At 56.1% G+C, this 24,077-nt stretch overlaps 1 protein-coding gene and 1 non-coding gene across 7 annotated transcripts; one reads left to right on the top strand and one right to left on the bottom strand.

Moving 5' to 3' along the window:
* Positions 1-4,256: 4,256 nt before the first annotated feature.
* Positions 4,257-4,329, bottom strand: TRNAA-CGC (transfer RNA alanine (anticodon CGC)). Its single transcript has one exon. It is a non-coding gene; the product is annotated as a tRNA-Ala (tRNA).
* Positions 4,330-9,363: 5,034 nt separating this feature from the next.
* On the top strand, positions 9,364-21,506 carry SLC16A5 (solute carrier family 16 member 5). 6 transcript variants are annotated; one of them, XM_057536647.1, is made up of 6 exons: positions 9,364-9,485; positions 10,626-10,820; positions 13,643-13,901; positions 16,516-16,659; positions 19,190-19,999; positions 21,250-21,506. In XM_057536647.1, the coding sequence occupies exons 3-6, from the start codon at positions 13,703-13,705 to the stop codon at positions 21,495-21,497; spliced, it is 1,401 nt and encodes a 466-aa protein (XP_057392630.1). In that variant the 5' UTR covers positions 9,364-9,485; positions 10,626-10,820; positions 13,643-13,702; the 3' UTR covers positions 21,498-21,506. The 6 variants fall into 6 exon arrangements, with proteins under 6 accessions (XP_057392630.1, XP_007185711.2, XP_057392629.1 ...); XM_007185649.2 differs by having other exon boundaries at positions 9,374-9,485; positions 10,664-10,820; XM_057536646.1 differs by having other exon boundaries at positions 9,380-9,514.
* Positions 21,507-24,077: the final 2,571 nt, after the last annotated feature.

Below are 24,077 nucleotides of genomic sequence, written 5' to 3'. Positions count from 1 at the left end.
GCGCACGGGCTTAGTTGCTCCGCGGCATGTGGGATCTTCCCAGACCAGGGCTCGAACCCATGTCCCCTGCACTGGCAGGCGGATTCTTAACCACTGCGCCACCAGGGAAGTCCCACCTGAAGGTTCTTTGAGGCTGAGGACCCTCCAGCAGGTGTGTGAGGGGAGAGACACAGACCTCTCCAGCCTCTGTTTCCTGATCTATAGAAAGGGATGGATTGGGATTTCCCTGGCGGTCCAGTGGTTAAGGCTCCGCACTTCCAATGCAAAGGGCGTAGGTTTGATCCCTGGTCAGGGAACTAAGATCCCACATGCTGTGCAGTAAGGCCAAATGAATGAATGAATAAATAAATAAATAAAATAACAGATTTTTTTAAAAAGCATGGATCTAGATATCACCCATATTTGCTGAAGATTATACGACTCCCAGGGCTTCTCAAGCCAGGTGGTTAGGGAACGGGGAGCGTTTCAGGCAGAGCCAGGCCTAGGGTGAAGCAAGTGAGACCCTCACCAACGGCACGACATTTAAGAGCAGGTGCCAAAAAACTCAGAAATCAAAATAAATGATATTTGAAGGCGACATATGGCAACATCAAAATTAATGCAGAAATCCATGGTAGACAGAATATCAAAATTGTAAATAAAGACCCATCTTTGGGGAATTCCCTGGTTGTCCAGTGGGTAGGACTCTGCTCTTTCACCGCCAGGGGCGTGGTTCAGTCCCTGGTCAGGGAACTAAGATCCCGCAAGCCGCACAACGTGGCCAAAAAGAAGAAGAAAAAAAAGACCCATCGTTTATGACCTGACCCATTGCTTGTACTACCTGCTCCATACCCCTTGCACTAATCCCAGCCCTGATTCCAACAAAATTGTACTCATGAAACCAAGTGACCACTCCATTGGCCATACTTTATTGGTCTGATTTTCTAGAAATGTTACCTTTAAATTATTATTAGGTTATCATTTATCTGGATTACTGAGTTTTGCTGGTGTCCCAGTAAATTTTGAGCTCCAGGCAAGTGCTTCACTCATCTCACCCCAGACGGGGTGTCACATGTCTGGAATTTAGTAGCTGGGCCAGGGCGAGGTGTCAGGGGTGCCAACTGTCCTGCAAGCTCAGAACAGTCATGCCGCAAACGCCTGTAACGCCCCGTTGTTAGTAATGTGTATGTACACCGATGCTTCAAATGATAAGTGAAATAATGTTTGCTTAGCCGCTCAGCCTTGCCAACATCACAGTCAAAGTGTCAGAAGCCCAAGCGCACCCATTAAAAGGCTTCTGGTTCCCTGCCAAGTGTTTCTGAAAGCTGAATCTTCTTCATTTACAGCTACAGATGCTTCCTGCCTGGAGAGTACGAGCCTTGGTGCCTTTTGTGTTTTACATGCAATTGGAGATGACACCAATGATTAGGTTTCTGCCCAGTTTGTTCCAGTGCTCCACAGATGTGTCTTGCGTGGCTCCTGTGCGCCAGGCACAGGGCTCCTGGGAGGAGAGGGGCGGAGGGGGTGGTGGGAAGCAAGATAGACCCAGTCTCTGCCCTGGCGCAGCTTGGGGGGTAGAGGGGACAGACCCTAAATTCAGTCATGGTGGTGAGTGGATCTAGCCACACACTGAGATTAAGTCTCCTCAGGCGAAGAGATGACCAAGGAGCCATCCCACACCAGGCGTCCCTAAAGAAAAGAAGTTGACCTGAGATGGGGAGGGTGCGCCAGGTGGAAGCGGGGTGGTGGCTGGTGGAGGGTGGAGACCGGTTTTATTGCCACATCATTACTGAGCTTGCACCATGACAGTCCTCAGCAAACATGATGTGCTGGTTAAGCATCTGGACTCCAAAGCCAGACATCCCGGGTTCAAATCCTGGCTCTGCCACTTACAGCTGTGTGACCCTGAACAAGTTACTTAACCTCTCTGTGCCTTAGATCCATCATCTGAAGAAAAGCAAAATAACAATAGTACCCACCTCTGTATTTTAGGAAGCAAGGAGAATCCCAGCATGACTGGAGCTTGGGGAGAGAGGCTGAGAATGGCCGAAAATGAATCTGAGGAGGTGGGTGGAGCCAGACGGCGCAGGGTCTTGTAAACAGCCTCTTTGGACTTTAGGGTTTATCCAGGATCAGTGGGAAGAAACTGCGGGGTTTCAGCAGGAGGTAGCTGAGCGGATCTGGACAGAGCGCCGGCCTGGAGGAGGGAGGAGCGCATCGGTTAGAGAGGGAAGAGTGGTCAGGAAGCTGATGCAGCCGCTCAGGGGGAGATAAAGACAGCCCGCTCTGGGCTGGGCGGGGTGGACGGAGATGCTGCAGGTATGAAGGGCCAGGAGGCAGCATTGGATTAAGTGTGTGTGTTGGCGGGCGTGGGGGACGGGGGGTTGGAGGGGGCGGGCCAAGGGGAGGGAAAGGACCCCAGCGGCCCCAGTCTTCTATGCGGAAGGCAGAACCATTCTCAAGGACGGGGGAATCCCAGAGACAGCAGGTTTACAGGCAGCGTGAGTTCACTTTGTAAAATGATGCAATATTTGATATGTACAGAATAATTGATGTCAAATATACATAAGCAGTGGAGTGAAATAATAAACACCCAACTTGAAGAAGAAAAAAACAATAGTACCCACCTCAAAGAGGATTTAGCGAGTCAATCTACATACCTGGCTATTTTTATTCATCCAACAGATACTCATTGAGCTGAGGTGAGGGGTGGTAGAAAAAGAGGGAAGAATATTCTTCCCATAAGTCAGACAGTGGGGACAAAGTGATGCGCTGAGACAGACTCAGTCCCTGCCCTCACGGAGCCTCTGATCTAGAGATGGCAAGAGAGAGATTAATCACAGAATTGTTTAAATCTGGAGTCAGTACACTATGGCCGATCGCCTGTTTCTGTACAGCTTGTAAGCTAATAAAGGTGGTTACATTTTTTTAATGGGGAAAAAAATCAAAAGAAGAATTAGATTTGGTGACACCTGAAAATTAAATTACACTCGGGGAATTCCCTGGCTGTCCAGTGGTTAGGACTCGGCGTTTTCACTGCCGGGGCCCGGGTTTGATCCCTGGTTGGGGAACTAAGATCCTGCAAGCCATGCAGCACGGCCAAATTAAAAAAAAAAAAAAAAGATAGATAGGTGACATTCAAATTTCAGTGCCCATAAATAAAGCTTTATTGGAACACAGCCATGCTCATTTGTTTTCATATTGTCTGTGGCTGCTTTTGCCCACGATGGCAAAGTTGAGTAGTTTCGACAGAGACTCTCTGGCTTGCAAAGCCTAAAATATTTACCTGTTGGCCTTGAAAAAGTGTGTAACTCCTGATTTAAATCAATATAAACACACGGTGGTGGACAGGGCCAAGCGGAGCAGTAGATGTGTGAGGAGAAGGAATAACCAGTAGCACCAGCCCCGGCAGGGAAACCAGGGAGGGCTTCCCCAAGGAAGTGACGCTTGAGCTTCGATCTGAGGTGACAGGGGTTAGCCAGGCACAGAGGGTCAGGATGGGGCTCCAAGCAGGGGGGAGCAGCAGAGGCAAAGACCCCTCAGCTGGGGGAACATGACAAGCAGAGAAAGCTCAGGTGACTGGAGGGCATCAAGTGAGGGAGAGCTACTTGGGGCTGGAAGGGTGGGCAAGGGCCAGGCTTTGAGGGCCCTGTGGCCACACCAGGGGCAGTGGAGGCCAGCGTTGATGGCAAGTTCTGGCTGATGTCGGGCTTTAGGGTTGTTGAGGCACACACGTGAAGGTGCCAGTTTGGATATATGGGCTGGACATGGAGCATGTGGAGTGATCGGTATAAAGGTGGTGGTTGGAGCTACAGATGGGGAGTGAGAAGAGGAGAGGGTGAAGGTCAGAGCCTGTGGGACTCGGCCATTTGAAGGTCAAGAGCAAACAGCATGAGTGGCCAGAAACATGGGAGGAAACCCAGGAGAGAATGATGTTCTGCAAGCCAAGGAAAGAGCAAATTTCCAGGAGGGAGGGATCAATGTGGTCTGACGCTTCAGGCAGATCAAGACTAAACATGCTCATTGGATTCGTAACATGGGAATGACCAGAGAGGCAGAAGTTTTCCTTAGAGGGCGGAGGGGGAGGGGAGGTGTGGACCCAGTGAGAGGAGGTGCTGCTCCCACCAAGTCGGGATGTGGAGGTGGGGGGGGCGGGAACCCGAGGGGGATGTGAGGGGAGGGAGGGTAGATTTTTGTTCTTGTTTCATTTTAGGAGAGACTCGAGCTTGTTTAAATGCCATGTGGACTCTTAGTTGCGGCATGCATGTGGGATCTAATTCCCTGACCAGGGATCGAACCCGGGCCCCCTGCATTGCGAGCACAGAGTCTTAACCACTGTGCCACCAGGGAAGTTCCCCCCCAGTTTGTTTTTACATGGACAGTTTTGAGGGTATCAGGGCAGCCCAGGTGGGGAGAACCATGTGTGGCCTGGGCACCAGGGCCAGGCTGAGTGGGAGTGAGAGGAAGTGTGCTGGAGGTGAAGTGAGGACACGGGAGGCGATGGTGTAAGAGCAGAAATTCACATGAGGTAGGGATGGGTGAGGAGACGAACCCCAAGGGTGAGCTGCCAGGCACGTGGGCTGGGCATATTGGGAAACAAGTGTGCAGAGCGGAGGCCTGCCAGGGTGTTGGCAGAGTGATCTGTGAACTCAGAGCCGGAAGGCCTTCGAATGCAGCCCTGAAAAGTGGGGGGGGGGGGGGGGGCTTTTGCAAGATGGATCTGGTATTTCAGGCAGGGAGGCTGAGGAGAGAGATCTATCAAGGCTGAGTGTGGGCCTGAAGGGGCCCCAGCATCAGGAAGAGAGAAGACAGCTGAGCAAAATCACAAAGGGAAGAGTCTGTAGAATTGCGATCAGCTGGATATGAAGATGAAGGCCAAGGGGAGGGAGGGAGGCCCTGGATGGGATCGAGTCAGAGAACAGAGGAGGGGCCTGGTCTAAGGGGAAGGTGGTGTGAGCAGTGTGGGGACAGGCTCAGTTCCGGTGACAGTGAGAAAATCTCAAGGAGAAGTGCTTGGAGCTCCAGAGAGGAGGGTGGCACGGAGGAGAGAGTCTGGGTAAGACAGGCAAAAGGAGAAAGAGGGAGAAGGAAGAGGGGACTCAGAGTGAGGGGTGGCCCAAAGCAACGGTGGTCTCAGAGCAAGGGCTGTGCCCAGGTGATGGTTCTAGCAGTGCCTGCCTGCCCGACGACCACTGTCCCTCCCCACACACCCGAAATCAGGGCAAGGCTCAGCACAGAGATGATCCCAAATCAGGGGGCAGGAGGTCACCCTGTGGTTTCTCTTGTCCTGCTCCCCAGGCTGGCCCCAGCATTGGGCGATCTGCTGCCCCTCGATGGGAGCCGTCAGGGCATCTCTGCTCCCCCAGGAGGTGGGGGCTGGAGTGGAGGGGGCCGGGGTACTATGTACCCCAACATTAGGCCCGCAGCCATGGCCAGCCCTGGGAGAGACTGTGCACCTCAGATCTGAGTTCAGGGGGTCTTTTGGGGAAATAGCCAGCTGGGTGGCATGGCCTAGGCCTCTGGGGCCAGCTGACAAGCTGCCGCATGCCCTGGCAGAGTAGGACAAACAGGCAGAGGGGTGTGACCGGCAGAGGGTAGAAAAAGGATAGAGCTGGTGGAGAAGAAAAGGGGCCCTCGAACAGGAAGGCACCCAGGGGCCCAGAGCCAACAGCATCCAGAAAAGCCTGGACAGACTGTCCGCATTATCCCAGCAGTCGGCACTCTGTCCATGCCAGGGACACCACAGGGTCACTGCCAGAGGCCAAGACCTGGAGAGAGGAGCAGAGGAACCAGGACCACATCCTGGAGCTTTCCAGTAATTAAAATATTTTTAAAGGACGCCGGGTCCTGGGCTGGGGGTGATAAGATCCTGGAATGGGGGAGTGACTTGGACGGGCAATACTCCATTCCTTCATTCAGCCAATGAGGCGGTATCTGGACAGCAGTGAGAAACTCCATCCATACATGTTGACCCTTCTTATTATAGTTATTATTATCCTGTGCTACACACTGTGCTAAGTGCTGGGGTAGTGTTGACCAACTGGGCAAGAACGCTCCTAAGCCTCAGGGAGCTTAGTGGGGGAGATGCCCAACACTCAGCAGGATTAATGCCTCCACATGGGAGGTCTGGGAGGCCATCCTGGAGGAAGGAGATTCTAAGCTGACACTTGCAGGCCAACCAAGGGCCAACCAGGTTAAAAAAAAAAAAAAAGGCTCATCAGGACAGAGTGTTTCAGGGAAAGGGAACAACCACGCAGGTGTAAAGATCTCAGGGGGTTTGGCAGGTGAGCAATGAATGTAGTGGTTGTTATTCTTAGTGATGTATGGCAATTGTGTTATTAACTACTAATTACTTGCTATTAATTCTTAAAGATTTACGACTTTGAGTAGATGCCTCCCTCTCTCTTTGAGCAGATGCCTCAGTTTGCTTTCTCTGTGGATGAAGACCTTTCCAACGCTGAGTCCCTTGTCACCCACCCCTCATGACAGCTGTCATGGGCCCTAACAAAACTGGGCCTGGTGACCAGGCTGTGCACTCAGACCAACACTTAGGGCACAGAGTCACAGAGGAAGGCTGGGGAAGGCTGTGGGGACTGCCTGTGGGAACCGCAGACCCTGGCTCTGAGCTCTGCAGCCACGGTGACTATGCCCCAACCCGGTGGGAGCTTCATTCTGGAGAAGTACCCAGAGTCCAGGATGGTGGAGGGGGTATCCCCACAGCTCTCTCAATTTCATCTCGATGAGTAGAGGTCAAAGATTAGGGTGGGGCTCCCCAGGGAATAGTGAGGTCCTGGAAAACCTCTTGGTTTGATTTTTTCAGAGAGGGTAAGAGCCTCCAGGAAGACCCTGGGTATTAAGTCCCTGGGTCCCGCCAGAGTACCCAGGGATGGGGTGGAGGGCTACATCCAGCCTGTTCTGAGTACCTGGGGCAGGTACTGCTGTTGCAGGAGAAGGGGGCACGAGAGAACAGTCGAGTCCCAGGTCTCGGGCGAATTCCTGGGACGGGCCGCCAAGGGAGGGTCCTTGGCTTCGTGCAGGAAAGAATTCAAGAGCGAGCCACAGTAAAGTGGAAGCGAATTTATTTAGAAAAATACACATTCCATAGGCAGAAAGCGGTCCCTCTCAGAAGGTGAGAGGGGCCCTGGGGCATGGGGCTGTTAGTTTTTATGGGCTGGGTAATTTCATGGGCTAACAAGTGGGAAGATGATTCCAGCTATTTTGGGGAAGGGGTGGGGATTTCCAGGAATTGGGCCACCGCCCACTTTCGGCCTTTTATGGTCAGCCTCGGAACTGTCATGGTACTGGTATGTGTGTCCTTTAGCCTGCTAATGTATTACAGTAAGTGTATAATGAGGCTCCAGGTCTGCGAGAAGTCCTTGGGCCTAGTTGGTTCTAACCAGTTTTTTTGTATCCTCAGCTGGGTCATTCTTTTAATGGTTGTGCCCTGCCCCCTTCCCTCCTATCTTACTGCCGCTCAGTACTGGGCCAGGCTGAGATAAGGGGTGACGAGATCGTGCAGACCCTGGAGTATGATCCCTGTTGTCCCCCACACTGGACCTCTCAAGGCCTGGGACCATCCCTATGGGACCATGGGATAAACCTTGATCCCCTCCTCCCGAAGTTTGTATCCAGGGAACCTCAGGCTAAGCCGAATATGCCCCCAGTAAGAGGCAACCCAGCGCAGTGACTGTTGGCAAGAACATGAACGACAGGCACAACAATGACTTATGTTTAAGATGGACTCACAACTTGATAGGGTTATCTCCTACCTCACCCATCCAGAAGTTAAGCCATCCCAGTGGGTGGGAAGCGGTACCTCATTGTGGGTTTGATTTGCATTTCCCCGATGAATAATGATGTTGAATATCTTGTCATGTGCTTGTTGGCCATTTGCATATCTTCTTTGGAGAAATATCTATTCATATCCTTTGCCCATTTTTAATGGGGTTGATTTGTCTTTTTACTGTTGAGTTGTAAAAGTTCTTTATATATTCTCAATACAAGTCCCTTATCAGATATATGATTTGCAAATATTTTCTCCCATTCTGAGGGTTATTTGTTCACTTTCCTGATGGTGTCCTTTAGTGCACAAAAGTTTTTAGGTTTTTTTTTGGGGGGGGAGGGGCATGCCACGTGGCTTGCAGGATCTTATTTCCCCGACCAGGGATTGACCCCGGGCCTTTGGCAGTGAAAGCGTAGAATCCTAACCACTGGACCGCTAGGGAATTCCCCCAAAGTTTTAAACTTTCATGACATCCAATTTATGTTTTTTCCTTTGTCACTTGTGCTTTTGGTGTAGTGTCTAAGAATCCATTGCCTAATTCCAAGGTCATGAAGAGTTACTCCTGTGCTTTCTTCGACAGGATTCAGTGATTTCCCTGGTGGTCCAGTGGTTAAGACTTTGCCTTCCAATTCAGAGGGTGCAGGTTTGATCCCGGTGGGGGAGCTAAGATCCTACCTGCCTCCCGGCCAAAAAACCAAAACACAAAACTGAAGCAGTATTGTAACAAATTCGATAAGAACTTTAAAAATTGTCCACATCAAAAAATCTTTTTAAAAAAGTTCACAGTTTTAGTTTTTACATTTCTGTTATCTTTTTTTTTTCTTCTTCTTTCTTTAAATGGTGTGAGGTGGAAGTCCAACCACAACCACTTTCTTTTACATGCAGCTACCCAGCACTGTTCGTTGAAAACACTATTCTTCCCCCGCGGATCGTCTCAGCACACTTATGGAAAATCAACTGACTGTAAATGTAAGGGTTTATTCTCAATTCTAGTCCACCGATCTATATGTCTACCCTTATGCCTGTCCTGGTTACTGTAACTTTGTACTAATTGAATACATTTTAAACAATGCATATCAAGGGCTGGCTAGGTGGGGGAGAGGCGCACGCGGAGGTGGTGGGCGCCGTCTGACCTGCCCCCAGGGTTGAGGGGTCCACCCTCTTGTCTGCTCCGCACAGCTGCCTGCCTGGGCTCCCCTGGATGTGGCCCTCAAAGCTCTAGGTTTTCATTGGAAGGACTCCTGGGCAGCTAAAGCCCCCAAAGAAAGAATCCTGCACCCTGGCCTCCCACCCCGCTGCCGCTGGGAGGTGGAGTCTCTCATCACACGCTTTCTCCCTTCCACTCCTGGCGCCCCTAGAACCCAGAGCGGGAAAATCGAGAAGCCGCAAAGTGAGAAGGCGGGCTACGCAAATGACATGCTAACGACATGCAAATGAACCCACCGAGCCGGGGTCGGGGCCACTCAGAGGAGGGGGCGAGGTTGACAGAAGCGGCTGCGGGCCCCGGGCACGCCCCCCCCCCCCCCCCCGCCTCGCCCGGAGGCCTCCCCGCCCGGCTCCCTGGAGACCCGGAGGTGGTCCCGCCCACCGGCGCCCTGCGGCCCGCCCCTCCGGTCCCCGCCGCCGCCCGGCGTCCTGCCGTCTCCACCGCGAGCGGGCCGGGCCGCAGGAAGCCGCGTTCCGCTGGAGTGGAGCCGCCCCTCCGCTGGGCCCGGGCGAGCCGGTGAGCGGGCTGCCCCCACAGTCCCCAAGGTGTGCTCCCCTGCCGGGGTCCCTGTGAGCGCCGTCGCGGGCCCGCCCCGCCGTGGGCCTCCGGGGCCCCTTCCCGCCTGTGGGGGGAGAGGATCCAGAAAAGCCTCTTGTCCGGGTCCTGGGCCGCCCCAGCCTGCGATGGCCTGAGGGGTGAGGGGACAGGCACCAGCCAACGCCTGGGCTGAAATCTCCACGGGGACGCAGCCTGGACGTCCCAGAAGCCCCACCCAGAGGAGCTCCATCTCGGGGAGGGTGGGAAGCCGAGTGGAAGGAAACTAGATCCCGACAGCAGGGACTGAGCCAGGGTGACAAGAGGTCAGGAAGTTCCTGCTGCCTATCCCATCCCCCTTCCAGGCTGTGGTCAGCCTGACCCCGCCCGGACGGCGGGGGCACCTTTGGAGGCACAGAAGGGAGGAGGGTGGCTGGCCCCAACCGGCCCACCTCTGGAACCGCCTCCTTCCTTCCCCGGCCCCTGCCAGGTGCAGGGATGTGCGGGCTTGTCAACCCCAAGCTCGGGCTGGTTCTTGCTGCTCTCCTGTCCAGCAGGAACCCGCACTGCTGCCTGTGTTGTGTCCCGGGCTCCAGGCCCCGGGATCCTGCCTGATGTGGAGCCTGGGGAGAGAGGGGGTCTGCAGGGTCTACCCGTCCTTCCGCTGCTGGTGAAGCTGGTGATTCCTTGTTTTCCTCTCGCCAGCTCTCCCACCACGGGGAGGGAGCAGAAGGAGCGGGGGCGTCCCCTCCACTCCGCACACCCGGCCCCTAACCCCAAAGCCCTGTGTGAGAGCATCCGCTCACCCTTTTGCCCGTACCTGCAAGCTCAGAGGGGCTGGGAATGGATTCTGAGGGCCTAGCTAGGCCTCTGTCGTCAGATGAGAAGCCCTAAAAATCAGCCCGGGGACGGTGTGTGACGGGAGAAGGGCAAGAGGTGTCATGTGAACTTCTGCCCTGCCCACAAACCCAGCTTCAGGCCACCTGGGCACGAAGATGGTGTCACTCAGGGTGGGGGGCCCCTGAGGGCTGAGGTCGGCAGCTCCTGTGGAAAGCTGCTCGCCTCCAGTCCCGGGAAGGGAGAGTGAAGCGTTTCCAGCCGCGTCTCCCTCCTTTGCCCCAGCCACGCACCAGGCAGTGATTGTGACTCCTGGTTCCCAGTACCAAGGGAAGACCACTTCTCTGCTGGGGCAGAGGTGGGACCAGAGCCCCCATCTCTGCTCTGCTCCGCTCTGCTCGAGTCTTCTGGAATGGACCTACCTGCCGGGAAACCAGGTCACCCTTGTTCCTGGGCTTGCCTGCCCCCCGGGGAACACAGGTGGGTCACATTAATGTTACATTTTGTGCTCAGGTGGAGGCTGGGTGCGGGGCTGTGAACAGGTCCTGCTCGTGGTATGGAAGGTGGGGAGGAGGAGGGGGGCGACAGTGATAAACAAGGGAAGAACCCACTCCAATGTGGTGTGAGAACTACTATTACGGAGAGAAATACAGGAAAGGGCCTAGCCTAGCCTAGGGTAGGGGTCAGGGTAGCTTCCTAGAGGTGCTGCTGGGGCTGAATCTTGGAGGACCAACGGGACTTCTCCCTGGCTGAGGATTTTGGAATCTCGGCAGCCGAGTTCCCCGAGTTCCGGAGGGGGAACCAGCTTGCTGGGGGAGGGGCTGGGGGACAGAAAAGCTATGTGTGCGACCCGGGAATTGGGGGTGTATGGGAGGGGATAGCCTCCTTGTGGAAGGCCAAAGTCTTCAAGACAGCTCCCAGAGGGAGGCCAGGGCAAAGAGAGAACAAAGGTGCTTAGGGTTTCCTGGGCTCTGATTGTCTGGGGGCCCTGGAGGGAGGAGAAACTAGCTCCACTGAAAGGTTCAGAGGGAAGATAAGTGCAGAGGGAAGGTCAGAGTCCTGGACTAAGGGCACGGAAAGAGACCTCTCCATAGAGGGGCCGGACAAGGGCGGAAGGAGAGGGGACCAGAGCGGGGAGGGGCTGGGGAGTGCCAGGGGTGGGGTGCCATGTGGGGGAGCGGGAGGAAGTGAGGGTGGTGGAGGGAAGGCTGGCGGCCCTTCTGGGAGGAGGGGGAAGGTGGCAGGTCCGGGAGGACCGAGGGGCCGGGATGCGTGGGGAGGGGGGCGAGCAGTAGAGCAGGGTGGGGGACTTGACATTCACAGAGAGGATCAGGTGGCACCAGTGGCCTTTTCATTTGCCAAGGGAACAGAAATCCTGGAAGGGGCGAGAGCCAGTTTGCTGGAGGAGCCTGTCTGAGGTTTGCCCGGAGCATGGGGCTGAGCCAGGAGAATCGGAGCTGGGGGATCTCTAGGGCTCGTGTCACGTGCAGGAGCTAGGAGGGCAGGAGGTGCTCCCAGCCCACACACAGGACTCGAGGTCCCCCCCCCACACACACACCCCACACTCCGGGACTAGGGATGAACCGGTTGCTCCCCTTGGCAGGGCCCCTGGGGGTCCTCTGGGGAGGGAAGAGGCCTTGTGGCTGGAGAAGGGATTGGAGCCCGTGAAGGAGGCAGTTAGGGTGGGTCCGGTTTAGGTGCTGTGTTAAAGCTCCTGGGCCCCGGGGTTGGGGGGAGGGGTGGGGTTCTGGGCTTGGCAGGAAGGGGGTTTCATATTTCTGATAGTTTCCTGAGTTTCCATGGATCTTCGGGGCCTGGGGCTAAAAGGAGGGAGGCTGTGGGAACAGGAGCTCCTGGGATCCTTTGGCTCTTTGGAGAGCCAGGATGGAGGGGACTGGAAAAGGGCTCGACATCTGGGGAGGGGGCTGGGGCTTTGAGGCCTGGTTAAGGCAGCTTCTGTGATGGGGGGAGTGGCCTGGGTGGTGGCGAGGAACCAAGGTAGGACTGAGTCAAAGATGTGAGGGTGTGTGTATCTGTCTGTAGAGCGTGCGACCCTGGGAGTTTGTGTGTGTCCTTACGTCTGTGTAGCATGTGTCTGTCTGTGTGCATTTGATTGTATGTCTCTAGGCTTGTCTGAGTTTGTCTCTTTAAGTGTGTATCTGCGTAAGTGTATGTCTGTGTGTGTCTCTGTATATGTCTGTGCGCATCTGTATGTGTGACTGTGTGTGTCTGTGCGTCTCTAGACTTTTCTGTATGTGTCTATGTAAGTGTGTGTCTGCATATAAATCTGTGTGCCTGGGTGGTTCCTTGTGTTTCTCTCTGCCTGCCTGTGTGGTGTGTGTCTGGGTGTGTCTGCGTGTGTATCTTTTTTTTTTTTTTTTGGCTGCGTTGGGTCTTCGTTGCTGCGCACAGGCTTTCTCTAGTTGCGGCGAGCGGGGGCTACTCTTCGTTGCGGTGCGCTGGCTTCTCACTGCAGTGGCTTCTCTTGTGGAGCACGGGCATGGGCTCTAGGCGCACGGGCTTCAGTAGTTGTGGCACACGGGCTCAGTAGTTGTGGCTTGCAGGCTCTAGAATGCAGGCTCAGTAGTTGTGGCTTACGGGCTTAGTTGCTCCACGGCATGTGGGACCTTCCTGGACCAGGGCTCGAACCCGTGTCCCCTGCATTGGCAGGCGGATTCTTAACCACTGCGCCACCAGGGAAGCCCTCTGCGTGTGTATCTATGTAAGCCCTCGTTGAGCTGTTCTGTGTACACTCCTGGGGGGCCCCAGCCCTGTCTTGCTCGCCTCAGCCGTCACGGCAGCACTGACAGTGAACCTGGCTGTTGATGTGGCATCGTGAAAGCCCGTGTTGGTGAGCAGGAAGCCTGGTTACGAATGTCTGGAAGGTATCCGTGTGTGCCTGTGTGCCATCGGGGCTAGGCTGGCCCAGACGCCTGCTCCATCCTGTGAGCGATTGTCGAGCGCTTGCCACGTGGTGTGTGCGGGCGGGCCAAGGCTGGCTGGGAAGTCCCACCTGCTGACCACTAAGCGATGTAACAGCCAGAACGAATTCCACCCACCTGCCTTGTCCCACTTATGGCTCACGTGCTTGCCCCTTCTGTCCCTCCCTCCAGGCTTGCTCTGGGAAGTAGGAGAAAGGAGATGCCAAGGCCAGCGCATGGGCCTCTGGCCATCTCCCAGGGGGCGGTGCCCCTCTGTGATACCTGGTGCTGGGGCAAGAGGAAGGGACGGTTTCAAGCGCCCAGGGAAGGTGGCAGGTGGGCCAAGGGAGGGCTGGCAGCTCCATTCTGTCCCTTCCCCAGGTGGCCCGGGCAGTAGAAGCAGTGGCCGTGAGGCTGTGGCAGCAGCACTCACAGCCGAGGATGCCCCAGGCCCCGGAGTGTTCGGAGGGCTACTGGGCCTGGATGGTGCTCCTGGCCTCTGTGGTGACCCAGGGCCTCACCCTGGGCTTCCCCACGTGCATCGGCATCTTCTTCACTGAACTGCAGCGTGAGTTCCAGGCCAGCAACAGCGAGACCTCCTGGTTCCCCTCCATCCTGACAGCCATGCTCCATGCAGGGGGTGAGCAGCCAGGGGAGGGATGGAGGGAGGGATGAAAAAGAGCCCGGGTGGGGGAGGAAGCCACAACCTCCCTGGCCTCCTGGGTCCCTCTCTCTGAGGCCACAGGTTTTGCCTTGTACTGTGTATCCCTAAGATCTCCTGTGATTTCAACAGGGCCAGTTCCCCTGCCTGGAATCCGGCGGGGCGGGGCTGGACTGGGCTGGGGAGGGGCAGAGGGGGGAGAGGCCCCTAAGATGTAAAGCCGGTCCCCTTGATGACCGTGGGAGGATGGATCCAGACTGAAGGCGTGCCGGGCACTCAAGCACAGACTGGAGGAGGAGTGGCTTGGGGTCCCGCTGGGTGATCTCTCAGAACCTCAGTTTTTTCCTCTGCAATATGGGAGTGACACCCAGCATCCCATCCTGCCCACCTCCCACGTAGGATTGGAGAGAAGATCACATGGGGTCCCGGCCAGGTCTGAGAGCTAGGGCAATGGAAGCAGCTGTGAATTACTAGTATTTTGGAGACCCTCATCAGGGCTTCAGGATGGGAAGGGGGGGCTCAAGGAAGACACCAGGAGCAGGATGGGGGCAGGGTAAGAGCCCATCTTTCACCAGGAAGCAGAGGGGGTGTTGCAAGGGCTGGGGAGACGGAGAGAGGGCTCCTCCAGGGATGTGAGCACCTCACCCTGACCCCAGGGAAAGGGAAGGGCAGGGGCTGCGCAGGAGGGTTCTCCACAATAGCCTTGGGCTCCTGGAAGATCTCCAGGGAGAGCTCCACAGGCGGTTCCCTCAGAGGGGCCTGGTCAGCTAGAGCCAGACCTCACAGGCCGCCGGGCTCTCCCCACGGGTGTGTTTGCCTGTCTCAGCTGATCCATCTCCCTGCTTACCTCCTGCCCTGCCCTCCACCTGGCACCAGCAGCCTGCTTGTTATTCCAGGTCCTTCCCTCGAATGGGGAGGGAAGTCAGACTGGGATAGAAGCCACCCTCACTGCAATGACCCCTGAACATGCTGCCTGGCAAGGAGCAAGGCCAGGCCTGGCCCAGACCGCATAACCTTTTCGTCAGCAAGGTTGGGCAGAAGTGGGAATCTCAGACAGTTCCTTCCCTGCAGCCAGAGAGGGGTCTGGGAACCAGGCGTTCGCTGGGGACCTCACTCCCCCACCAGCTTTAGACTCATGCCTAGCAGGTGTGCCAGCATCTCAGTGGGCCCGGGACTCCTGTCTGTGTCACACACACACACACACACACGCACACGCACACCTTTAGCCCACGCTCATTCAGAGTATTATGGAAATTTTAAACTTGAAAGTGTCCTTGATCCTAAGTACCTCTCACTCCCACACGTTTTAGAGGTGAGGAAAGCAAGCACAAAGTACAAGGCCTTGCCGGTGTTGCAGAGTGAGTTCAGGGCGGAAGCAGAAACACCTTGCTTCCCAGCGCCCCACCCCGCGCCCTCGGCTGTCTCGGCTGAGCTGGCACACATCCCAGCCCCTCACCCCCAACTCGATGACGCAGGGCTTTCCCCAGTGTCACCTTTCCAAAGTCAGGCCAGAGTGTGGGGTGGGAGAGATGTGTGAGTCAGCAGTCACGTCCACTTCAAAGCCTTTCCTCTCCCTCTATGGTGCCTCTCCTTGATTACCTCTGAGGACGGGCCGCTCACTTCCCATGTTCGCTCCCATACTCGTACTGGCTCACACCCACACATCCTCTCTCCACGCCAAACACACAGACACACACCGAGTGCACACACACACTTTCCTTGTCCCTTTGGCTGCTCTCTGGGAGAGCAACTCTGGAGAAACTCTGCTGTGTGTACTCGGGGGCAGGGTACTTGGTGAATGGGGCCCTGCGAGGTGTCGAGAGCAGCCGGCCAGGACTGGCTCACTTCTACCCTGGGTCTGCACTGGTGAGAAAGCAGCTCAGGCTGGGGGTGGGTGAGGGAGGACAGGCCCCTCTCTACCAGGAGCTAAACATCTGGGTGCAAGACTTTGGTGGCAGCTGGAGGGGGTTGGGGGAGAGGGTACCCCACCTGCTTTTCTCCAGAGTGCCCCAGAGGCCAGAGCCAGTGGGTGAAGGGTGGCCCAGGGCCCCAGGCTGCCCACCCTGGACAGGTTGAAGGATGGTGGGAGGGCTGTGGCCAGTCTTCTTGAGGATGGGGGAGGGGGAGCAGGGGCTGGAGGCGCTCACCATGATTTAACTGCCCTGGGACCCTCGCCCACCAAGACAGACCCCCATGAGGGGCGTCCACCCAGGTCACAAGCCAATCCCATTTCACCTGGACAGAAGCGGCCTCAGGCCAGTGCAGTGAACGGCCTCAGTCTGTACCTCCGGGGATCCTTGTCAGGGTCAAACGGAATATTTGCAGCATCTCACCTCACAGCTGGCCAGACATCACCCAGTCTGACCCCTCAGTCTCTGGGGGAGGAAACTGCAGCACAGAGAGGGATTGGCGTTGCTTGGCCCGAAGCCGGTCTGTGGCAGGGCGGGGCTCGGAACCCAGGTCTGTATGTTCCGGGGCTTGTGCCCGTTAAGCCACCTGCTAGTTCCTGCTGGAAGCCCCTCCCAAACCCACTGTCCCCCTCCCTCTGACCTTGTCATTCCGCTGCCACCTGCCGGCTGCCCCCTCCCCACAGGACCCTTGTGCAGCATCCTGGTGGGGCGCTTCGGCTGCAGAGCGACGGTGATGCTGGGCGGCGTGCTGGCCAGCCTGGGCATGGTGGCCGGCTCCTTCAGCTGCACCCTCGGCCAGCTCTACCTCACGGCAGGCTTCATCACAGGTGACTGCCATTCCATGTCGAGAATTTCTGGGTAGCTACTGCGTGCAAGACTGAAAAGGGCCAGGCACAGTGAACAGGGCAGGCAAAGCACCAGATCTTCTGGGGCTGCTTACAGTCACATGAGGGAGAGGAACAACGAACAGAGGAGGAAGAAAGATCATATCTGATCATGACAAGCACCTGAGAAGACAGGACAGCTGATGTGATAGTGTCCTGGCTCGGCTAGGGGTGGGTAGAGATTAAACAAGTAGAGAGGTAGAATAACTGCAACAGCCAACGCGGAAGGTAAAGCAGGGTTGCGGGAGGTTGCTGATTTCAGCAGGGCGGTCGGGGAAGGCCTTGCAGAGAGGGTGGCGTTTGGGCAGAAGGAGGTGAGGGAGTCTGCCAGCAGGCTGTCTGGGGAAGAGCCTTCCAGGCAGCAGGAACAGCAGGAGCAAAGGCCCAGAAGTGCTCAAGGAGCAGCGCGGAGGCTGATGGGGTAGAGGGGCGTGAATGAAGGGTCAAAGGCGTGGGGGGGTGGGGAGACCAGACACAGGTTTAGTTCCTAAAAGGTTGTGTAGTGAGATGGGAAGCCATGTGAGGGGTTTGGGCAGAGGGACGTCATCCAGCCGCTGTTTGTGAAGCACTGAGCGCTACTCTGGCTGCAGTGTTGAGAATACACCACAGGGGGCTGGGCTGGGAGCAGAGAACAGGTAGGGGCGTGGCCATCACCCAGCCAGGAGGTGGTGGTACCTTCAACCAGGGTGGTATGATTGGGGTGATGGGAAGTGGTCGTGTTCAGGACTGCATGTGAGGTGCAGAGAAGGAGCCAAGGAGGGTGATACCAGGGGGAGAATGGAAGAATGGAGTAGCACGAACTACAGCGGGAAACTAGGGGAGCAGCAGGTTCTCGGGAGGATGGGAAGCTCAGGTTTGGACACGTCCAGTCTGGAGTTCAGGGAACAGGCCTGAGCTGGGGTGGGCAGCTGGGGAATCCTGAGATGGCTGGTACTCAAGTCTCGAGATGAGGTATCGCCCTGCTGTCACTAAGGGAACAAGGGAGGACGGATGTAAAGGACTGAGGCCTGAGGCCCAGGGCACGGACACTCCAGTGGTTAGTGGCCTGGGCAGGAAGAAGTGACAGAGAGGTAGAAGGAGCACCAGGAGAGTGGGGTTTCTTGAGAAAGGAAGTGAGGAAAGTGTGCAAGCAGGAGGGAGTGATCGACCGTCAAGCCACTGATGGATCAGACCGAGTGGGGATCAGACTCCATCTTTGGCTTTGCAAAGCAGAGGTTGGCGGCTTTGATAAGAGGAATCCTGGAGCAGAGGTAAGGATGAAAGCCTGATTGGAATAGGTTCAAAAGAGAACAATAGGGGCGTTCCCAGGTGGCCTAGTAGTTAGGATTCTGGGCTTTCACTGCTGTGGCCCAGGTTCGATCCCTGGTCTGGGAATTGGGATCCCACAAGCCATGTGGCATGGCCAAAAAAAAAAAAGAGAGAGAGAAAGAAGAAGAGGGAAACTGGAGACAGTGGAGATAAACAGTATTTCCAAGAAATTTTGATATAAGGGGAGCAGAGAAATGGGCCAGTACCCAGAAGAGACTGATGTCAAGAGTTTTGTTTTAACGGGAGAAATAACAGTGAAGGAGAATGATCTAGTAAAGAGCGGATAATGGATGCCGCAGGAGAGAGAAATTGCTGGAGGGACGTGCCTTCCGGTAGACAGGATGCAGGGCAGAAGTGGAGGGCTGCCCTTGACTGGGAGCACGGACTGTCCATTGTCACAGACGGGAAGGTAGGTGGTCAGCTGGCAGCGAGGGAGGGAGGTGTCGGGGTGCTCAGAGGAAGAAGGCCTCGTGGTCATCTGAGAGCGGGGAGAGTAAATGGTCGAGGGAACTACAGTGGCACCATGGGTGGCCCGAGGGCCCGCCTGAGGCCAGTGGTCACAGCGTGGTTGTGAACTTTCTCTCCAGCATGTTCAGCTGTGCACGGAGTAGGTAGGGAGGTGGCATCCAAGCTGAGTCAGGAGAGGAAAGTCTGAGGGAAGCATATTCCAGGCAGAAGGAATGGCAACTGCAAATGTCCGAGTAGGTGGGCAGCTTACTGTCCAGAGGAAGAGAAAGAGACTGATGGGACTTGATCATGGCGAGTGACAGGGAGAGTGGCCTGAGATGGCACTCAAGGGGTGGCCAGGGACCAGACCGTGCAGAGCCTTCCAGGGCATAGTAAATACTTTGGCTTTTTTTCTAGGTGTGATGGGAAATCTTTGGAAAGTGTTAAGCAGCAGAGAGACTTAACCTGATTTAGGTGTTTGAAAATCCCCCTGGTGCTGTGCCAGCGGGAACACGTGTGCCCCTGGCAGCCTGGAGAGGGCAGATCTGAGGGGTGGGATGCTTCTAGGGAGCTGGTGAGGTAGGCTGAGTCCATCTTAAATCCCCGGGGACCTGGAAGGGGGTCTGCGCTGGAACGGAAGGAGAACAGACCTGGGACGTGACCCCAGGGTCCGTGCGTTGCGTGCGCCCTGGAGCTGGTCCCCCCTCTCCTTCCGCAGGCCTGGGCATGTGCTTCAGCTTTCAGTCGAGCATAACTGTGCTGGGATTCTACTTCACCCGCTGGCGGGTGCTGGCCAACGCGCTGGCCTCGGCGGGCGTCTCCCTGGGCATCATGCTCTGGCCACTGCTCTCCCGCTATCTCCTGGAGGACGTGGGCTGGAGAGGCAGCTTCCTCATCTTCGGCGGGGTTCTTCTCCACTGCTGTGTCTGTGGGGCCATCCTGAGGCCCGTGCCTGCCACTGCGACCCCTGAGACCAGAGAAGGCCTCCCTCCACCTTCCAAGAGACCCGCACGAGGCTGCCTGGCAGCACACGGTCGGGCCGTCCAGCGCCACCTGGCCTTCGACGTCCTGCGGCACAACGTGGGCTACCGCGTGTACACACTGGGAGTCGTCTGGATGATCATGGGTTTCCCACTGCCCCACGTCTTCCTGGTGCCGTATGCCATTTGGCACGGGGTGGATGAACACAGGGCGGCCCTGCTCATCTCCATCATTGGCTTTAGCAACATCTTCCTGCGGCCCATGGCTGGGCTGGTGGCAGGCCGGCGGGACTTTGCCAGTCACCGCAAGTACCTGTTCAGCCTGGCAGCCCTGCTCAACGGGCTCACCAACCTGGTGTGCGCGGCTTCGGCCGACTTCCGGGTGCTGGTGGGCTACTGCCTGGTGTACAGCGTGTCCATGAGCGGCGTTGGTGCTCTCCTCTTCCAGGTCCTCATGGACGTTGTCCCCATGGACCGGTTCTCCAGCGCCCTGGGCCTCTTCACCGTCCTGGAGAGCGTCTCCATCCTCATCTCCCCGCCACTGGCTGGTGAGGCCCTGGGAGGGAGGGCAGCCAGGTGTGGCCTGGGCAGGGCATGGGGAGGGGTGCAAATAGGAACAGTCTGGAGATGTGGGGCCCCTCCAGCATCTCAGAGTTAGAGGCTTGGAATCTGTGATTTTCTCAAGCACCTCAGGGGACTGGCTGTAGCCTGTTCCCCAGCTGGCACTCGGGGTAGGAACAGTGAAAAATAAGGATTTTCATACCAGACTTATCTCAGTCCTTTGTCTTCCCCTCTGTACCTCTGGTTTCTTATCAGTAAAGTGGGGATGACAATAGAATCTACCTCATAGGCTTGTTGTGGGGATCACAAGTAGTGTCATATAGCAAAGCGCTCAGTAGAGAGCCTGGCACACGGTAAGTGCTATGCACATGTCTGCTGTTATTAACATCCTGTGCCTGTGGGGCCTGGGCAAGTCATTTTCCTTCCCTGAGCCACAGTGTCATCTGCAAAATGCAGACGAGAAATGCGGACGAGAACACCTGCCATACCCATCCCTACACCTGCGCCAGTCACGGGGTGGGCAGGGCTGAATACAGAGATCTAGTCCCCACCACTCAGGGCTTACCTTCTGGTGGAGGAGTCGGGGATTAGAGCAAAGAGGCCCCTTTGTGATCGTAATGGTGATTTGTGCCGGGAGGGAAACAAACAGATATGGAAGCAGAGACCCCCAGGAGTGGACTTGCTGGGCAGCTGAGCGTGTGACATTCAGAGTAGAAGGGAAGGTGTGTGAAGCCCGTGGTGCTGGGGGGCAGTCAACAGACAGCACGGTTATTACAGTCAGACAGTGGGGACTCCTCCCAAGTGTGGCATTGGAAGTCCCAGTTTCCAAGGGCGTTCTCCAAGCCGACAAGCGGGGAGAGCAATACAGGAGGAGGTATGGCGGGCCTGGGGTATGGCTGAGCAGATATCCCAGACGCCACTGGCCCTTGAGTCCTTGGCTTCCTGCCGCCAAGGGTAAAGGAAACATGCCCTTAAGTGCTCATCTGGCCCACCCAAGGACTCTTCCTGCCCAGACTGGGGCTGGTTTAGTGTTTCCTTTCCTTTCATTCAACAAATATCTAATGAGTTCCTACTAGGTGCCAGCCACGGTTCCTAGTGCTGGGGATGCAGGAGAGACAACAATAAAATCCCTGCTCTCACAGAGCACACAATTTAGCAGGGGTGGGGGGGGTGAGGGGGCGCGGGCGGGAGGCCTGGTAGCCAAGGGCAGTGGCCTAACTTGCTCTCTGTCCCCTAGGACTCCTCCTAGACACCACCAGCAACTTCAGCTATGTCTTCTACATGTCAAGTTTCTTCCTCATCTCAGCCGCCCTCTTCATGGGTGGCAGTTTCTGGGCCCTGGGGAAGATGGAGAGGCAGGGCCCGCGGGCTGAGATGGAAGGAGCTGTAACAGAGGCTGCCCCAGAGCAGGGCCTCACTATGGAGGACACAGACGGTCCCAAGAAGCAGCTGCGCATGGAGATCATGTATGTGACCAGCGTCTGAGCCCTGGGATCACTCACATGTGTGACTGGCATCTGAGCCCTGAAGTCAGTGAGTCCTGCCTCAGCCCAGGAATGTCCAGATACTTCGCCAGAGGCTGGGGTGAAGGGCTGCCCAGAAAGCCTGAACCAAAGGCCATCTGGGTTCTGCACGTCGGGACTCAGCCAGGAGTTGGGACCTTAGAGGCTGGCCTCCAGAGGCTCGGGGTTCCTCCTAACCAGCAGAATCCAGGAGCGGATCCTCCTGACTTTTTTGCTGGGGCACCAGAGTACCTGGGGCCCAGGAAGGTGGGTCTGAGCCCAGCTCAGGTCTGTCACGGCTCAGCTGTCTGCCTACGCTGCTGCTACAGCTCAACACACTGGACCCTCAAGTCCAGCCTGGGCGCCTCCCATGTGATCTCTTTGTCCTTCACCCTCTAGACAGTTCCGAAGAGCTCAACCCTCCTCCGAGTCCCTCCTGCCCCCGTTCTTCCCAGGTGGCCCAGCCCTTGCCCGCAGGGCTGCCCCCCAGCACAGGTTGCTGGGCCTCATGCTACCTGGAACCTTGGGACGAAGGGCTTTGTGAGAGAATGTGTTGCAGTGGTGGAGGGCCAGGCTGAGGGGTTGGCCTGGATGCAGGATTTGGACAGATTAAACGTCAGGTGGAGCACCCGTCCTGGCGACAGTGCAGAGAACTGGAGGGGAGCCCCTGGCTTGGGTCCTAGAATCAGTGAAGTCTGAGGGCCCCCTGCACACTCAGCAGGGCCTGCTCTAGGGTCTCCTCCCTCCTCTGCCGCATCCTGTATCTTGGCTGGGAAGATTAATGCTGGGGGCGGGGGGGGCCACACATCAGACCAGGGGAGGAAGGATTGCTAGGCAGGGCCCCAGGACCTCTGTGAAAATGGAGCTGCTTTTGCAGCAGAAGCCCTTTCACTGCCCTCTCCTGTCATCCTTTTCTCCCTGCTGTGTCAGAGGTATCAACCCTGGGATAAGTGGCTGGCTGGGCCAGCTGCCAGGCCACCCTTGCTCCCCACTGGCCTGTGCGTCTGGCCTGGAAGTCAGAGCTTCTCCCCCAGACCGGCCGCCACATACTCTTTTTGCTGGTGCCTTCCCTGAGGTCATCACCTGGGGCCTGGCTGTCATCAGCCCAGGCTCGTCCCAACAGTGTACCAACTGAGTGAAAGGAAAAACAGAGTTTGTTTGAATTACACACAAAAACATTTTCTGCAGCGGGTTATAAACCCTGTGAACTAACGAAGCTAGAAAAGAGGCCTGGAGTAAGTTTTCCCCCATCCCCCTTCAGGGCTACTCCCACCAAGGACCTTGTTTGTTGATTCAAGCTCAACCAGGTTTCAACAAGAAACCCTTATCAGGAGAATTGATTTTCTTTTTATGACCCGACTCCAGCCTTCCTCCTGCACAAGTCCAACTGGCGTGAGTCAGCATCCTTGGGGATGTTGTCTTTTCCAGGACTCTTGAGTGCCCCCTTCTGGCCAAAAGAGGTAGTACGGAGGGGAAGCAAAGGGCTCTGGGCTGGAATAGAGACCTGAATTCACGTTTGACTCTGCCACAATTTGCTGTGTGACTCTGGACAAATTGTCCACCATCTCTGGGCCTTGAAAAAGGAGGAGGTTGGCCTAGATAAGTTAAAGTCTCTTCCAGTTTGAAAAGTCTGATCCTGAAGACCCCCCATTGCCTCCCTGACCCCCCCATCCTGTCCTGTACTTGGTCACCATCCATAGCTTGTGCACTGAAGGGGGAATCCACAGCCGGACACATTTTACCAGGTCCTGCCACCTTCTCCATCTTAACTGAGCGGAAAAGGAGAGTTGGGGCTGGTGGGTAGATGAATACTTTTTGGTGCTAGTAGCCACAAGGCTTTGAAACGTGTATCCCCTTTTAGGCCCACTTCCCGAAAACTGATTTCTTTCAAGGAAAAAAGATATTAGTGAACATTTAGCATAGGGAACTTTGACCTCCTCTGCCCCCTGGGCAAGAGTGGCGATAATCTCTGGGCAGAATTCCTTCAGCAAATATTACTGAGCATCTACTGTGTGTCAGGAACTGGGCAGAGAGGAGTTAAGACCTGGTCGCTGCCCTCAGCACAAAACCAAGGACTAAGAATTCTTCCCAAAGATGAGGACCTCTGAAGCCTTAGGAGGGGACAAATGAGGGAGGCTGGGGTGGCCCATCTGATTCCAGAACCCACACTTAGCTGATCCTGGGATTCCTCTAGAGAGGTCTAGATCAGTTCCTGACCAGGAACTCACTTCCATCCTGTCCCCAAGCTCTGAGCTCCTGGTCCCCAGGCCTTTACTGCTCTGTCCAGACAGAAGCAGAGAAGCCCCCCTGGCCACCTTGTGCTGAGATATACTTCCCCAAGTCAAATCGGCTCCCCTCAGAATGTGGAGGGCCTGGTGAGGGGCCTGGGGCCACTGCCCTGCAAGAAGCAGCCAGGGTACCCAAGCACCCAGACTATGGTCATAACTCCTGCCCCAGGGGTGTGTGCATTGGGCAGGGGCTGATCACAGGGACCTGAGCCCACCACGGAGGTGGAGGCTGCTTTCAACGGGGCTGTGGTAGGCTGGAGTGTGGCAGCCACTCT

Source organism: Balaenoptera acutorostrata, chromosome 20 (assembly GCF_949987535.1).
Source record: "Balaenoptera acutorostrata chromosome 20, mBalAcu1.1, whole genome shotgun sequence".
NCBI classification, from domain to species: domain Eukaryota; kingdom Metazoa; phylum Chordata; class Mammalia; order Artiodactyla; family Balaenopteridae; genus Balaenoptera; species Balaenoptera acutorostrata.
The sequence above is the reverse complement of the archived record's forward strand: the minus strand, read 5'-3'. Positions and strand labels throughout refer to the sequence as shown.

Excerpts from the sequence above, each read along its gene's own strand:
- SLC16A5 (XM_057536647.1), top strand. The coding sequence starts at position 13,703 with ATGCCCCAGGCCCCGGAGTGTTCGGAGGGCTACTGGGCCTGGATGGTG. Across the intron at positions 16,660-19,189 it reads CACGGCAGGCTTCATCACAG|GCCTGGGCATGTGCTTCAGC; the intron begins GTGACTGCCATT and ends CTCCTTCCGCAG. Across the intron at positions 20,000-21,249 it reads CATCTCCCCGCCACTGGCTG|GACTCCTCCTAGACACCACC; the intron begins GTGAGGCCCTGG and ends TCTGTCCCCTAG.